We start from the raw sequence: 16,240 nt of genomic DNA on the forward strand, positions 1-16,240 counted from the left end.
AGCATTTGTATACTGAGTATGCATTATGCTATTAAATCCCTTCCTTCCTTTTTTGTAATGATGAAATACAGCCCCTGTGACAATGATGTGTATGCATACATATAGCTTTATAGATAATAGGAATTTTGTTTTGTGATACAGTAGAATTTAACACAGTTTTTCATAAACAAGTGTTTCAGGTACGGCAGCATTGTGAATCTCTGGCCCCAGTGACTCCTGAGGTCATCATATCCTAACATGTACATATTTTATTTAAGTGTTATTTATAACATGCCACTTTGGGAAGAACTGTTGTCACTGTCTATGTGAGGAGCTAATTCATTAGTTTACACAGTCTAACATGCTACATAGCTGGGAAGTATAGTCCCAGAAGAATTCTTAGAGCTCAAAAGCTTAGCACCCCACAACAGCCCTCACTTAGTACCCTCCCTGAATCTTTAGTCAGTGACCCCCAAGAACCTTCCCTTACTTAATGCGCCTCAAGACAAAGTGAGCAACATCCACTGCTGTAGTTAGTTACTAAGTAAGCAACATAGTGCTGTAGCTAGAGTTACTAAGTACTTCCTATGCACAGGAGCAAGTTCCGCAAGCACTCTGAGAGACCATTCTCAGTCACAAGGAAAGGAAAGGTGGAAGGACAGTGTGAACGGAGAGAGCTTTACAAGATAATATCAGATAACATGGGCTGGAGAGATGGCTCAGCAGTTACGAGCAGACTGGTCTTCCAGAGCTCCTGAGTTCAGTTCCAGCAACCACATGGTGGCTCACAACCATCTGTAATGGAATCTGATGCCCTCTTCTGGGGTGTCTGGAGACAGCTACAGTGTACTTACATATAATAAATAAATAAAATATTTTTTAAAAAGGATTAGATAATATATAAATAGACAGCTTTGTAAAACCAAGTAAGCTCCCAACAGTGCAAAGTTCACCAAGACAATTTTATTTCCAGTGTTTAGTTGGGTATGCACACAGGCATGACACAGGTTTGGATAAAGTCCTCATGCAGAATTACATTTTTCTCAGTAAGAAGCCAGTTCCATCCAGGATACACTATCTACATACCTATGTTACAACATTTATATCAAATCTGGTATCTGAAGAAAAGATACACATAGAATATGTTCATTTAAGTTATTACGTATTTTACAGAAAGATTAAAAATTCAAGTCACACAAAACTCAAAAACTGTATTAAAAGTTTGAATATAAAACTCAGATCCACCTGGAATGACTAAAGAATGGAAGTCCTGTATCCACCTGTGTTAACTGGTAAATGGAAGGAAACTTGTTACTGATAAAATGCATTCATTTATTCAATTTTCTAATTTTAACAATATGGCACCCTAAAAATCAAATGTACTTTTTTATCATGAGGCACTTTTGTTAGTGAGGAACCAAAAGAACAATTTGGCTGCAGGAGGCAGCAACTTTCTTCAGTAATTTGGGGAATATATTATGTAGTGAGTTGCAACAAACACCTTGCTTATTTGTATACAACTATCCGATATACTCTTAAATATATACGTGTGTTCTTCTGGCTGTAGTAATGCACTGTAAAGCTATTTCACAGTGCAAAATGGTGAATCCAGCCCAAAGCAAGGCTGCATAATAACAATTCTGGTACAAGAAAAATATTTACAGTTACTAGACTGTGTAACAGTAGTTTTTCCTTGCTAGAGTGGCTGGACCCAGCTTAGAGTCAGGGAGGAGGCTCTGCTTTAGTGTCTGGACTTTCAGACTGTTGGTGGGGGTGGGTGTTAGCTGTAGAACTAGCATTTTGGCTCATGTTCTGGAAGCTTTCTCTGTTTATTTGGTCAGGTGACTGTGGTGGTGTGAAAAGAGGGGACTGGCTGGTTGAAGCCAAGGTGCTGGTAGCAGCAACCCTTGCTTCGGGCTGCTGAGACGGCGGTGAGTGGGTGCTGATGGGTGTTCCCAGCATGCTGGGGCTCTCAGCCTGGGGCTCGAGGCCTTCGCCTCTGCTAAGGTCGGAGGCACTGGTGCGGATGCGCTCCCTGGCGAGCCAGTCTGAGATGGAAAGGTCCTGGGCTGTGCATTTGGGTTTTAACCGATTCACAGCCGAAAGTTCGGACTCTTTGTCCGCACTCTGCTCATGAGCTTTCCAGAAACTCAGGACGCTGATCTCAGTAGCATCTCTGTGGCCTCCAAGCGTGTGTCTGCGTTTGATGTTTTTCCTTTTCGCTGTCTCAGCAGTAGGTTTTTGATTCCCAACTCCAAACATGTCGTCTGCGGGTGCCCTGGGTCTCAGTTTTAAACGATCTGCTATTTTTGTTTTCCAAGTGGCCTCCTGCTTTTCAGATTCACTTCTGCTGGGTGTGAGGAGGCTCCCCGTCGACTTGCCTTTCTTCATGACGTCAAACATCTTGGCCAGGGCAGGTGTTTCTTTCTCAGTCCTGGTGTCTCCGGGGCTCCCACTGTCTGACTTGAAGCGAGCTGACTTCTTCCTGGACAGTGTGTCGCATTCGATCAGTCTATGGGAGCTGAACTGCTGCCTGCGGCTGTCTAAACTCGGTGTGAGGCTTCCCTCGGTGCAGCTGGCCTCACTGCCTTCGGAGTTCCTGCGGCTCACCCTGGCAACCTCCTGGAATTTTCCTCGGAACAGCCGGTCTGAAGTCAGGGTGGTGGGAAACACGGGGAACTCGCTCTCACTGTCAGTCTCCACTGGCCGTCCTTCACTCACCAGCTCGCTCCTCTCGTCATCAGCCTCATCCCCCTTGCTCTCTGCCACTGACTGCACCTCCGGGCTCAGGCGGCTGGAGTCCAGGCTGGTCAAGTAGGTAGTGGGTGATGTGGTAGAGTAATCCGAGGTGATGGTACCAGCAATGGACAAAAACTCACTGTGCTTGGTTTCCGGACTGGTGGATTTTTTAGTGGAGGACCTCAAGAGCGAAGCCTGGGAAGACGTGCTAAGCAGAGTGCCTGAGTCAGACCCTGTCTCTTCACAGTGGGGCTTCTGGGACAGAAGTGATCGGGGGCTCTCTTTCAGCATGGCCAGGCGACAGCTAAGAGTTGGTGACCTGTTGCGTTTGGAGCTGTGTGGTGGGGATGGTTCTTCCCACGGTATCTTCCTCTCCTCCTTCGTCGTACCCGTGTCTTTCTTAGTGTTACTTTCTTTGGCCACGACGACCCTCTGCTTGCTACCTGATGCCTCGCTTTCTCCTTTGGACTCCTCTTTAGTCTCACTGTGACTCTGTTCCGAATTCTCCTTCTTAAAGAACACACTGTCCAGCTCATCCTCAGAGCTGCTCGGCTGGGCTTTCTCTTTCGGCTTTTTCCTCTTGCGGCTGGCAGCTGCGAAGATGGAGGATACAAGCAGTTCCCTGCTATACTGATCCTTCCCGGATCCCCAGGAGCCCTAGGAAACAGGCAGAAAGATGAGGCCATGAACACTGTCCAGGGCTGGCTTGTCCCCAGATAGTAAAGAACCAAAGTCTACCAATGGTCCTAGATGCAACCACAACACCGTATATGTTTTAAAAGTCCCCTTTGAACTTATATCAAGGTCATCTTTGCCATTTCTTGCCACATCATGATAGATACATCTCTCTCATGTTTAAGGGTACTGAGGCTTCCCAATTCTTATTAATTTTCCTGTTGGTTTTCTCCACATCCACAATGCTCAAATATTCCCACTTCCTTTATATGTTCTACAAGTAGAAGAGTTCTGCCAGGTGTGATGGTATACACCTGTTATCACAGTGGCGGGTAGGCTGCCAGGAAGAGGACAAGCTCCAAGGCTGCCCCAACTACACAGTGAGACCCTGTCTCAAACACCCAAAAGGGAAAATTAGGTGAACACCATTCTGACATAGTGTAATATTCAGACATGAGATTAGGATTGTATGGCTGAATTCAATTTTCTAACTGTGGACAACATCTGATACTGACACACTCATTCAGCTAAGGGGAGTCTGGCTCCCATTACCTCACCAGGAGTTGGATCTTCAGGGATTTGCCTTGGGTAAATCAGGTTAGTAAAGATTTCATTCATCTCACATAACAGCAAAAGTAGAAAATTAAGATGACACAGACTACTGAAAAGGTTGTAAATCCTAACCATGAAGCACTCCAGTGCTCTAAGAGTCACTGCTATTTATTAGGAGCTCTTAATGACAACTATTTAAAATGAGTTTGTTCAGAGGGTCTGTCTGCTGAGCAGTCTGTTGGTGGGCAGGTGAGTAAGCCCTTGTTCTAGAACACAATCTTGAGTAGAGAGTCAAGCAGAAGGCATGTGGACTAATGGATTTGAGAATATAGTTTTCTATTACACACACACACACAGTGTCTTAAGCTAAACTGCTCTCCTAAGGTCTGCTGAAGGGTAAATCACAGGTCTACAGGCCTGTGCTTTTTATGTGTTGTAATAGGTTTCTGAGCCACCCACCAGTGCATTCCTATGAGTTACTGTGTTCCTCCATGTTCTCCTTAGCACTGGAGGACCACAGCTGAACCTGGGCTGTCTCCAGCATGCTCTGCATGGCATATAGTAGGGATGGAGTCTCTTTTTGCATCTCAATTTGTTGTTCACAAAAGAGGCACCTAGATTATATCATCTTTAAAATTCTCTAATTCTCTGTGTTGGGGAAAATGACACTGCTTTTCTACAATTTGGAAACTGTTAGCTGAGCGTTCACTACCCTACAGGCATTGTACAGAACGATGTAAGATGAGCAGACAGGAAAGGAGCAGTGTCTAATGAAGGGAGTAGGAATTTCTAGCATCTCTTTCTGATTTCAAAGCTATCATCTGTAGTTAGGTATATCGATGTAGTTGGGAAGCTGAGACCACAAGATTGTGTGTCCCAGGCTAGCCAGGCATACACACTGGGACCATTTCAAACAATGAAAGAGAAGTGTCTGAGATCTACAAAGACCAAGGAGACATGACAATTGAATGTAAGCAATGATTCCTGATTACCCCTGAGCAGGAGTTTGGAGTAGAGGTGGGTTAGGTAATTGGAAAACTTTGCATAAAACTACTTTATATAATAATGTACCGTGATCATGTTAGCATCCTGACTATGACGATTAGACTGTGATTATGTCCCTGATCATGCGAGACAGAAATTACACGACTTAGGGTAGTGTCATCAGTACTATAATTAACTAGGTAACTCTGTGTGTGTATAAGAACTTACCAGCTAATGAGTCTAAGGTAAAAAGGCTTATAAAATTATATGTTTAAGTGAGTAAAACCCTCAGTAGATGTACTAATTAGCTTTAGATGTTGCTTGAAGAAGTTGAAGTTGAGGGGTTACTCAGCACAGACTGGAGTATGTGTGAGCACAGACTGGGCAAGTGCGTGGGGACTGCTTACTGAGTTGTGATAGCCTGGCCACTGTAGGCAACATGTCTCTAGGCAGGTGGTCCTCTGTAAAGAAAGCCAGTTGTGCATGAGCACCTGAGTGAGCGATATAGCACTGTTCTTTTATGGTTTCTGCTTCCCTCAGTGATGGGCTGTGACCGTGAGATGTGTTATGTGAGATGAACTCTTTCCTCTCCTAAGTTGCCCTGGGTCACAGCATTTGTCATAGCAACAGAATCACACTCTTAAGAGTTAGTGAGAAGTGACTTGGTGGATAAACTCAACCACCTGCTGTGTATTTGTGTTTTGTATGTGTTTTGAGACAGTCTCACTATATAGCAACGCCCAGACTAGAACTGGTTATCCTCCTGTCTCAAGCACATGCCATGTTTCCAGCTTATGTGGGGATTCTCTCTCTCTCACTCTCCCTGTTTTTATGTTAGTCAATTTCACAATGTAAATAAACCACTGTTGTCTACATCACGCTAAACGGTTCCCATAACTGCACTTTTCTAACTTACAATCTTGTACTTTTCACCCTTCTTCTATTCCAAATTAGCTTCTCTGCATACTTGACTTTATTCCTCTGGCTCCAGTGTGTACTACACTTGTATGTTAATGATGGAAGTCAGCCCCAACCCAAAACTACCACGAAGTGTTTTCCAGCTGTACAGAACAACTTACCTTAGATTTTGTGGAGTCACTAGTAGCTGAATCTGTGGGAGGTAAATAAAATGTGGTTAGTGGGAGCCAAGCTTCACTGCTTTCAACAAACAATGCAAAACTTATGAAAAGGACAGGCACAGAACAAAATGTGAAAGCAAAACTCAAAACAAGAACACAGTGGATAGTCAGAGCTCACAAAGATGCAAGCTGCACCACAGAAAGCCACCGCCATGAAAGGATGCTGTGAATTGTAGGCAGAACCAGCTCAATGAGAGGAATGGCAAAGGAGCCCTGTGCTAAACAAAAACAGAAACACTAGTGTAGATTTTCTAAACAGTAAATCTAGCAATAGAGAAGCTTGAAGACCTTTAAAAATTATGTCCCACATCTTGTATCTGAAACTGATACACAATGTAGAACTTTCCAGACTGTTGGCTGCCCTAACTACAAATTGAAACACTCAACTGGTGTATGTGTTGATTTTTGTCAGACTGTCAGATTAGAATTTGTACGAGCTTATCCCAGATGCGAATGGATGCGACAAAGGCATTAGGATGACCTTGATTTCAGGTCACTTTTAGTTTCTTTAGATGATTCTAGTTTTTGTACTTGACCCCAGCTTCACATCTATGCAGTCAGGGATCCTTTTGGTTAGTTTGGTTAAATTGCTAACAGGTTTGTAAGTATCTATTAACAAATGCTATTATGGAAATGGAGAAATGGAGACCATAATTTTGCTGTCTGGCAAAAACTCAGATTATACAAGTATAAAGAGGGTAGGAAGGGGCCAGCGCTATGAAGAATAAATATCAATTTTAGAATTTTATCTTTGAACTTTTGGGAGAATAATTTTCAAAATTAATGAGCTGGGCCCCATGCCACGCCCCTTTTAACACATGGCTAAATGCTTTATGACTTTAAGAACCAGTTGACCATACCATGCTATTTCTCCTCAGGGTCTGCTTCAGAAATAACAAGAGACAGCAGAAAAACTTGTAAAAGAGTAGTAGTGATCTGTTTACAATATTCTTAAGAGAGACGTGTACACCACAGATCAACTGGGTTGGCATTTACAAGAACCGGGGGTTTCTGCAGACAAGGCAGCTACAGTGTGGACAGCAGTCCTCCTTCTTCCTACAGCTCCAGCTGTCCATCAGGGACATCACAGAATCCACTAGTGACATTACCGTGTGATAGACTCCTCCCACATCGCCTGTGCAACATCAGTATAGATTTGCCTGTGTCAGTAAGAGCTGAAAAAAACCCTTTCGAGCTAAAACAAGAACTAGAGACAAAGGGAGAACATGGTGTGAAATAGCATGCCAGATTAGTGCAACAGTTTGGCAAGAGACGTTTTCATTCAGAGCCTATTAAATACTAATACTTAACCAAGCGTTAGGGTGGCAGTAGGAGAGAGAAGAAAATCAAGGTCAAGTGGAATGACTTTGACTGTGAAGTCTCTGGTGACTTGATAGGACTGAGAGGGGCAGCTCAGCATATATAGCTTACTGCCAGCACAGAACTGATCCCAAACAGAACTAAGCACCCAGTCTAACCATTCTTTCTGCCGTCACAGCAACCACACATTCAGCAGCATATATCTGTTTTACCTTGTGATGACTATTACATGGAAACTGTGAATTAAAAAAAATAAAATAAAATAAAATAAAACAAAACAGTGGTTTGCATGCTCATCACTCTCCGGTTCCCACTCTGGCACACATCACTACTCCATGCACTGTCGATGGGTTACAGTCGCCGGAAGGTAAGTGAGATCATCAGAAAAGGCCAGTTGCAGTATTTATTAGTAGAAAGGAAAAGGAAGAAGAAGAGAAAACAACCCAAATGGAGTGTTACTTATGGCTGCTCACTGTTTCACTTATAGGAAGGTCAAGTAACCGAGAGGTCAGTCAGGACTGTACTGCCTAGGCAAGAGTTACCTGATACATCTCCAGGGAGCACGCCTGTCCTTCCAATGTTGGTGAGCAAATGATCTATGTTTGGTACTGGCTGGGAGTCTACTGTGTTCTCCTCCTGCACTGCTGTCTATGGTTAACAAACAAAGAGCTCTTCATCATCTCTTCAAAGGCAACGTTTTTAAACATTTAGACAACATTTAGTAAAAGATACAGTATTATATTGAGCACAAGGTTAATTTTGCATTGGTTAGATGTCACTAATGGTAAAGTAGGCACCATCATTATATTCTTATCAGGCCAGCAACTGAGGAGCTAGCCGCCTGCATCCAGGGTGCAAAGCTGGTAACAGCACACTAAGCAGGAGACCAAGATGGCCATGCCATCAGGAAGGAGGCTGGGTCTCACATGAGAGTAGCCGAGCATGTGTGGACAATACTTACAAGAGGCTCTTCGGCACCTTCTTCTGTGAAAAACCAGTCATGCTAAAATTTAAAATAAAAGAGGTGAGAATAATTAAATAAGCCCTGAAGTGTAGCTCTACCTTGGGGAACAGCACAGAAACAAGGGAAATGTCTTATGGGAAAAAGCAGTGGAGGTGACTTCTGTTCTCCCAGTTGTCAGCTGTGATGAAAGCGAGCTTGCAGGAAGAGACGCAGTGTGCACTTACATGCTGGATGAGAGTCTCTACGATCTTATACTGGTCAGGCATGTGCGTGACCATGTGGGTCATGTTGTCTTCTGACGTTCTCACTAGAGTTGGACCAAAAACGATCGCTAGGTTTCTGGGTTCCATCTGAAAGAAAGGATGAAAGTGGAAAATTAGACTAGGTCTCCATGGCAGCTTTAGCATTCTGTTGCTGAAATTTACTTATGGAAAGTTCTTTTTGATGAAAAAATACAACTGGATGACGAGAAGTCCATTCTTCCTAGGTCATGTTCCCACGAGCAAATCCTCGATTGATAATACGTGATACCTAATTGCTATTCCTGCTTTTCCAAGAAGTCTTTGATTAGTTTTTAACCAAATCAATGATTCTTAATTAACAAAGAAGGATTAGGTGGCAAGAAAAAAAAGTGAAATTTAAGAATAAGGAACTCTGTCCCTTGAGAACTGGGACAAAGGATTTAGAAATACATGCAAGGTTCCAGATTCTTCTCTGTGTCATACATCAAAATCAAGAACGGAGGAAAACAAGTTTGAAGGTAACTTTTCGATTCACTTTACCCCACCCAATCTCCTCAAGTTCTGGGCTTGCCCTTGTTTCATTCTTAGCATGACAGTCTTCCGATCAGTTTGTACATTCACTGACACACTATCCTGAATCTCTGGTCCAGTTATGACAGTCATGGGCATGGGTCCTGTTTTCTTTTATGTTACTTTGAGCTTAAATTTTGATAAAGTGTTAAATAACTTCAACCAATCTTAAGAATCCAAACTTTAACCAATTTTAAGAAGCCATCAAAATATTAAAAAAAAAAAATCACAAAACTTACTAAAACCAAAATCCATCAGGCAGGGCCCCCACAATACTAGACTGTGAGGCACAGGCCTGTGCATATAGTCACCAGACAAAAAGCCTTTCTCCTCTACTGAAACAGCTGTCACTTATCATTTAACCTGTGTTATATGTAATAGCATACCAAATTCAGTGCAGAAAAATAAATTCTCACTAAAATTAGGATTTTCCTAGGATGATGACTTACTAAAATAAAAATGTAACTGTTGGGGAGGATTTGGGCAGCGCCATTTATATCTTGTTCTGAAATATGCCATCATCTTATTCTAACTCTGTGTTGGTACACATGGCCAGAGTCCACCACATCAAATACTCTGTTCAGCAGACTCTTGCTTCTGGCTTCAGTTAAGTCTTTAGACTAATTATATACATTAATATTTATGTATAGAAATGTTTGTTTTATATAAGTAAATTTTAGCTAGCTCCTACATAAATAAGATGACATTTGGCTTAGTTTTTCATTTCTGGCAATTGTTTGAAATGTGCATCTAAGTTCCAAAAAATTAGGTTAAAAAAAGTCAAGGAGCAACCAAAGAGTATACAAGGGCTGGACCTCCCTCCCACCCCCTGCAACCTCTACACACGTGTATCAGACCTGCAGCATGGTCTTCACGAGGGTCTCCTAACAACTGGAATGGGAGCTTATCTGGACTCTGTTCCCTGCCTGTGGATCCTGTTTCCCTAACTGGCCTGCCTTGTCTGGTCTCAGTGGGAGAGAATGTGCCCAGTTCTGCAGTGACTTGAGGTGCCAGGGTGGGGTGGTACTCAGGGGGGAGCTCCCCCTTTTCAGAGCTGAAGGGAAGGGGTGGGGGAAAGCAGCTGTGTGAGGCAGGAACTGAGAAGAGAAGGGGGGCTGCAATCAGGATCTAAAGTGAATCAATAAGTTAATGAGAAAAGAAAGAAAAAAGTTTAGGAAATAAAATACCATATTGTCTTCAAGTCTGAGTATTAATCTAGCAAACCCACTATGCCTGTGACTCTAGTACTTGTGAGGAGGAGGCAAGAGAAAAATACTTTAAAGGACACACAGGCTCCATAAAGGTGAGTTCAAGACTAGCCTGAGCTACCTGAGAGCCTGTCTCAAAAAAATCCCTAAATAAGTAAAATTTTAGGACAGATTTTTAAAAGAAAAAACTGAGCCCGGTATGGTGACTCGTGCTTTAATTCTAGAACCAGGAGGTAGATGAGATCTTTGAGTTTGAGGCCAGTCTGGTCTACAGAGCAAGCTCCAGAGAGCCTACCTTAAAACAAACAAACACTAGCATCTGTCCAGCAGAACTGAAGAATGACACACCATCCTTCAGGGATAATCAACTAGAAAATATTCCAGCTAAAATTATACTGGAGAAACTTTGATTTTCTGTACAAACTTTTATTAGAGACAGCTCAGTAGACTGGCATCTTTGGATACCCTCCCCTTCTCCTTAACCTTTCACAGCTCTTTCAATTGACAACAATGAACACCTGGACGGTGCAGAGGCAATGTGTAGTCTTCCCCATCTTCTCAAACAGGGTGACAGTGATGCACTGCTGGACCACTGAGCTTTGCCACCACAGGCAGGAAGCAATCTTAGAAGAGGAGTGATAGCCATACTCCTTAGCTTTCTCTTGAATGTTTTCCCTCCAAAACACAATATGATCATCTAAGAACTTTTTTTAAAAAAAGATTGATTATTTATTTATTTATTTATTTATTTATTTATTTATTATATGTAAGTACACTGTAGCTGTCTTCAGATACCCCAGAAGAGGGCATAAGATCTCATTATGAATAGTTGTGAGCCACCATGTGGTTGCTGGGATTTGAACTCAGGACCTTTGGAAGAGCAGTCAGTGCTCTTAACCACTGAGTCATCTCTCCAGCCCATCTAAGAACTTTAATGAATGATGTGAGTTAGGAGGAGAATCATTTAATCTCTTGATAGAATGGACTCGGGTAACAATCATTCACTGACTAAGCAAAATTAAATTAAGACTAAAACGGACCAGTGAAATACAATGTCTGGATCTTATCTAGATATTTAAAGAAATAATCATACTGTAAAAACCGTTTTAAAAATGCCAAGAAAACCTGAATATGAACTGAATATTTGATACTCCTTAGAACAGCTCATTTTGTGTTGTATGATAATGGGGTATTAAAAGGAGAAAGCTATCATACCTGTCTAATAGGAAACTAAAGAAAACGTTTCATCGTCTGGTACCCTTTGGCTTGTATATCACACATATATGCCTCCTACTCAAGCTAGTGACACAGAGCCAAAAACAAAAATACAATTTTGACTTCCATTTTTCCTGCTGGCTGAATGTAAACTGAAACATTTCTAAATGAAATTCCCTTAAAGGACAAAAGGACAGCTGCCTGTGAGCCTCTGCCGTGAGATTATCTTCAGGAAGATCTAGCCAGCCCAGTCAGAGGCACTCTTGGCTTCTGCGGAATAAACATCTTTAGCCCAGAGCTATGAAGGCCAACCCTCAGAGAGGTCACTTCCTGACATACCTTATTCTTTTCTGAGTTCTCTGCCACTGTCTTCAGATGAGCCGAGAGAAACTTGAGTGTCTCAAAATGATGCTCAGGCAGATCATGAATCTGGAACATATTATTTTCAGGGTGGATTTAAATGCTGCATTTGAGCTGCACCTCCCCAAGTAAAAGTAATACCTACTAGTCTCTTTAATGTTCTTAGCCGATCCAGTGGGTCCTCCTTACGATTGGCCTCAATGAAGTCAGCATATTTGTCTGGCAGTGGTAGGAAGAAGAGAACGAGGTTAGCTGCTTGGATGAAATACGGTCTCACTTTGTTCAAGGAACCACAATTTAAAACGTACAAGACTTTCATGCATCCCTAAATATAGATCTCTGAAATTTACATGCTGGAGATGGTTCTTAATGATCTCCAAGCTTTCCCAACAATCAGAGGAAAGTTCTCTCAGTGGGACGCCTCTGAAGCTACAGTCTGGTATCCAGTCAGCCTGTCCATTATTCCTAACTAACAGTAGCACCTACTACAGGGTCCTTTCGCTATACTTTAGTTCCAGAGAATTTGACTGAAACAATAACAACAATTTTAGCTTAATGACAAACATAGGCCAACATACATCTTATTTTCACTTTACTGAAGTGTATCAATTTAGCAAATGATTTTCACCAAAATTTATGAAAAGACCAAAACCAGTTCTTAATTATGCTTTTCATGTAATTTAGAGCCAAGATAACTGCTGTTTCCTTCACCCCTCGCTTTTCTGGTTTGATTATGGCTTCTAGCACAGGCTGACCCTTTTCCTCTGGCATGATTGGTGGGAGCTAACTCACCATTCGTAAAGAGAGGCTCAGGGAGCTTTCTGAAGAAGGATTTTAGTAAACTGCTTATCACATTCAAATCTCGCCATTTCTGGATATGCAAAACAGAAATACAGTATGGTTAATGTTATGAAAGGAAAAGAATGAATCAGTTAGTCCAACAGAAGTGAACCTACATCATCTTGTATGTCAATGTCTGCCATCCCCTTGTTGAGTTCTTCCTGCATGCTTGAAATGGCTGCGTTGTTGCCGGGAACTCGGTAAATACCTGTATATTCAAGACCCCTTTCTTCAACTAATTTGCAACATATGTCAACAATTAATGGAATGTACTGCAAAACAAGAAACCAGCATTTTATTTAACAGAGTACCAAAGTTTGAAAATGAATCCCTACTGACCATTTCCGATTAAATCACTACTCTAGTTCAGTTAGTATGTTAGATAAAAAGCTTAAACATAAAAATTACTCAGCCAGCAGAGCAGTCATCCTAAGGGAGGGCAGTGCACCAGATGGACACTTATCTGAAGGGCTGTGCACTCAGGCCCCACTAGCACAGACACTGGTGTAGAAGTCCAGATAGATGGTGGGCTCTCCTACCCTGTTGGTGTGGGCGGGTGGGCAGTCATCCAGCCTAACTCCAAAGGTCCCTGTGGCGGCCGGCTTTTTCTCAAACGTCTTCCTCACGATGCTTGGAATGCCTCTTCTCCAAGTACCTTTGTCTTTAGGGGGACTGGTATCATCTTTTGATTGTTATTGAAATAAGATGATGTTACACAAAATGGAAACAAGACTATTTAAATCTAATTAATCAATGCTTAATTAACTGTAGTCTTATATTATAAAACAGTCTACATTCACCCAGTGTACATTCACAATTATTCTCTTCCTACTGTTATGCCTCCGATCTGTCCATATAACTTGTCAGATATAGTTATATTTCTTCCCTTTCAGACAGAAGGCAGAAGCAGTATGTCCTCTTTGTAAGAGGCAGAGAAGCACTGCCTGTCTCACAGCAGTGTATCTGGCCATTCACATCGGTAAAGATGCCTTCATGTGACTCTATGTTCTCCTACCCTTCCTCTTGATTAAAGAAACAGATGCCTCTGGCTTCATCTTAAAGGAAAATGTCCACTGAGCTTGTACCATGTCTACAGTGAGCTTTGAGCTAGCTAAGCGCTAGCTGTGCCTGCTGGTAACAATAGCACAGTAAAGCAAGGACACACCCTCATGATCCCAGCCAGACCCCTGGTTGCCATTAGTTACCTTTACTAAGAAGCTTCCTCTCTGACTCCTCCTTTGGAGAATGTGGGCTTTGAGTCTTTGGCTCTGATTTAGCACCAAGCAAAGTTTGCCTGATGCTAAGACTCTGGCGAGGTGTTTTTGGCAACTGTTCTGTTTTGCTGCTGAAAGAAAGAAACCTTTCTAAAGCACTGTACACGTGGCATCTACATTAACCATAGGCATGGTGGGATTCTCACCTCAGCAGACTGTTATACTCTTTGATTCTTCGACTAATTAGATCTCTGTTGGTAACTCCAGTGTCCTACAGAAGAAGCAGAAGGTGACAATGGAAAGGGGTTATTAGACTATTAGGGGCAGAGGGTAACCATGGGCTTGAGGCTTGCTACTGAATCAACTTGTTAATACAAATGCTATGACTTGTTCTCAGTGGAGATGGCCCAATTGCCTGCTGTCCCTGAAAGTAAGTCTGCTGTCTAATTCCTGTACTTACGCAGCTCCTCGGATAATTCTCAAGCCACGGGGAGTCAGTACTCCTGAACTGATGTTACAGAAAATGTGTGACCTGGAGCACAGAGCTAACTTCTCTAATACCAAGAAAAATGATCAGGAGTCAATAATACCACAGAGTCAAAGAATCTGCTAAAGATAAACTTGATAAGGAACAGGCACGTAAGAGTCGGGGGTATCAAAAGGGGCAGTCCATCAAGAACCCCTCTTGTCCTGTGCCCCAAGTTGAACCCAGAGCTGAGCAAACAGGAATGACTCTATTTATAGCAAATGCAATTACACACTGGCATGTCTCTGCAAACATTTTTTAAAAAAATAAGTCTTATTTTGAGTGTAATGAAATACACGTAGCCACACAGGCAGGAATGAAAATATTTAAAGAGATTATATAATACTTTTTTGGGCTATCAGATAATTGAAATAGTGGTTTGCAAGAAGGTGGGATTTTTCCCTGGAATCTCATGCTGAAAGAAGGGAAGGCTCCCTATCATCATGCATGGCATCAATTAGAGAGGCTGCCTCCTAGAAAGAGATTTCACTCCATTCTGTAACGTAGATGATGGGCAGGAGCACACCCTGATAGGACTGCTTAGTTATCATGACTTTCTGCCTTCTATTTAAATCAAACCCTCATGCAAGGGTCCCAGAGACAAGCCTGGGGAGCCCACTCAGCCTCTTTGTCCCTCTTCCCAGGGTCACCACATTGAGTAAATCCCTTCTCCACTTTTTACTATTACTTTGCCCAAACTTAGGAAGACAAATTATATGTTTTCCTTCATAAGCACATCCTAGATTGTAATTTTTGTATGTGTGCATGTCTATATGTGGTACAAGTCATTGAATTAGAGAGAGGACTGTGAGTATGGAAAAAGAGGAGGGAAGGACAAACTCAGGAGGCAGCAAACCCACGTGAGAAGAAGGCAGGCTACCTGCAGGATGAAGGGACCAGGAGGAAAGGTGGTGAGGGAGAAGGATCAAAAATGCCGAGTCCATATGAAAACACCATGAGGTATCCTAGTACTCTTATGCTAATGAAAAACCCACGTAAGTTAGCTTTCAAGTTGAATCTATCTTCAGCTTCTTTGCACACAATTCTGCTGATAACTGCACTAAGCAGCTACAGAACGAAAGCTAAATGTTCTCATGGTATAAGCACTATCCTGACGACTACAATCCTGACTACAGTCCTACAATACCTCCTCGCCGGTCTGAGCCAGAGAATCTCGAGAGCGTAAAGCATGTAACATGGTTTTCCACAGCACATGCTTCCTGAGAAGCACGTGACTGCACTGGCTATATTGTATTTTGCTTGTACAACTCCATGAAAACAATACAACCAAACCAAACCAAACCAAAACATAGTGTCTTTACATAGCCATTTGTCCTAGCCCACAACAATACTACTCTCAAAATCAAAGAGGCTTGTAATATGGTCAAAAAGGTCCCCGCAGGTTCTATGCCGTATGTAGGAAGCTTACGCACCCACGGATTTTGATATCCACAAGTGTCCTGACCCTCCTCACAGATACCAGGGACAACATTAATGATCAGGAAAATAACATGGGCTCCTCTCTGTGGTTTGTTGTGTCTGAACATATGAGACTCTGAATACCATCTCTTTTCTTGTTTAGTAATAGTACTTTCCAGCAAGTAAAAATAATACAGGTATACTTGAGTTTTCCTTCTTAATGACTGAATACAATATTTTATTTCTTATAAAAATAATCTATCCAATGCTTTTAGTCAGCCTAAGGAACATACT

At 42.2% G+C, this 16,240-nt stretch overlaps 1 protein-coding gene across 10 annotated transcripts in view; it reads right to left on the bottom strand.

Moving 5' to 3' along the window:
• Positions 1 to 922: 922 nt before the first annotated feature.
• Arhgap21 (Rho GTPase activating protein 21) overlaps positions 923 to 16,240 on the bottom strand; it is a 125,629-nt gene continuing 110,311 nt past the window's right edge. For 6 of the 10 annotated variants that reach the window (XM_029474437.1, XM_029474438.1, XM_029474439.1 and 3 more), the window contains 12 exons: positions 14,208 to 14,272; positions 13,993 to 14,132; positions 13,327 to 13,469; positions 12,904 to 13,059; positions 12,740 to 12,818; positions 12,093 to 12,166; positions 11,927 to 12,016; positions 8,577 to 8,702; positions 8,350 to 8,391; positions 7,931 to 8,036; positions 6,009 to 6,040; positions 923 to 3,375 (listed from right to left, as the gene is read on the bottom strand). In XM_029474437.1, coding sequence (XP_029330297.1) covers positions 1,702 to 3,375; positions 6,009 to 6,040; positions 7,931 to 8,036; positions 8,350 to 8,391; positions 8,577 to 8,702; positions 11,927 to 12,016; positions 12,093 to 12,166; positions 12,740 to 12,818; positions 12,904 to 13,059; positions 13,327 to 13,469; positions 13,993 to 14,132; positions 14,208 to 14,272 — 2,727 coding nt within the window. In that variant the 3' untranslated portion in view covers positions 923 to 1,701. The remainder of the gene's footprint in view (positions 3,376 to 6,008; positions 6,041 to 7,930; positions 8,037 to 8,349; positions 8,392 to 8,576; positions 8,703 to 11,926; positions 12,017 to 12,092; positions 12,167 to 12,739; positions 12,819 to 12,903; positions 13,060 to 13,326; positions 13,470 to 13,992; positions 14,133 to 14,207; positions 14,273 to 16,240) is intronic. The other 4 variants (XM_021152205.2, XM_029474443.1, XM_029474445.1 and 1 more) reach the window with 1 other exon arrangement.

The sequence above is a fragment of the Mus caroli genome, chromosome 2 (genome assembly GCF_900094665.2).
Source record: "Mus caroli chromosome 2, CAROLI_EIJ_v1.1, whole genome shotgun sequence".
Classification (NCBI taxonomy): Eukaryota; Metazoa; Chordata; class Mammalia; order Rodentia; family Muridae; genus Mus; species Mus caroli.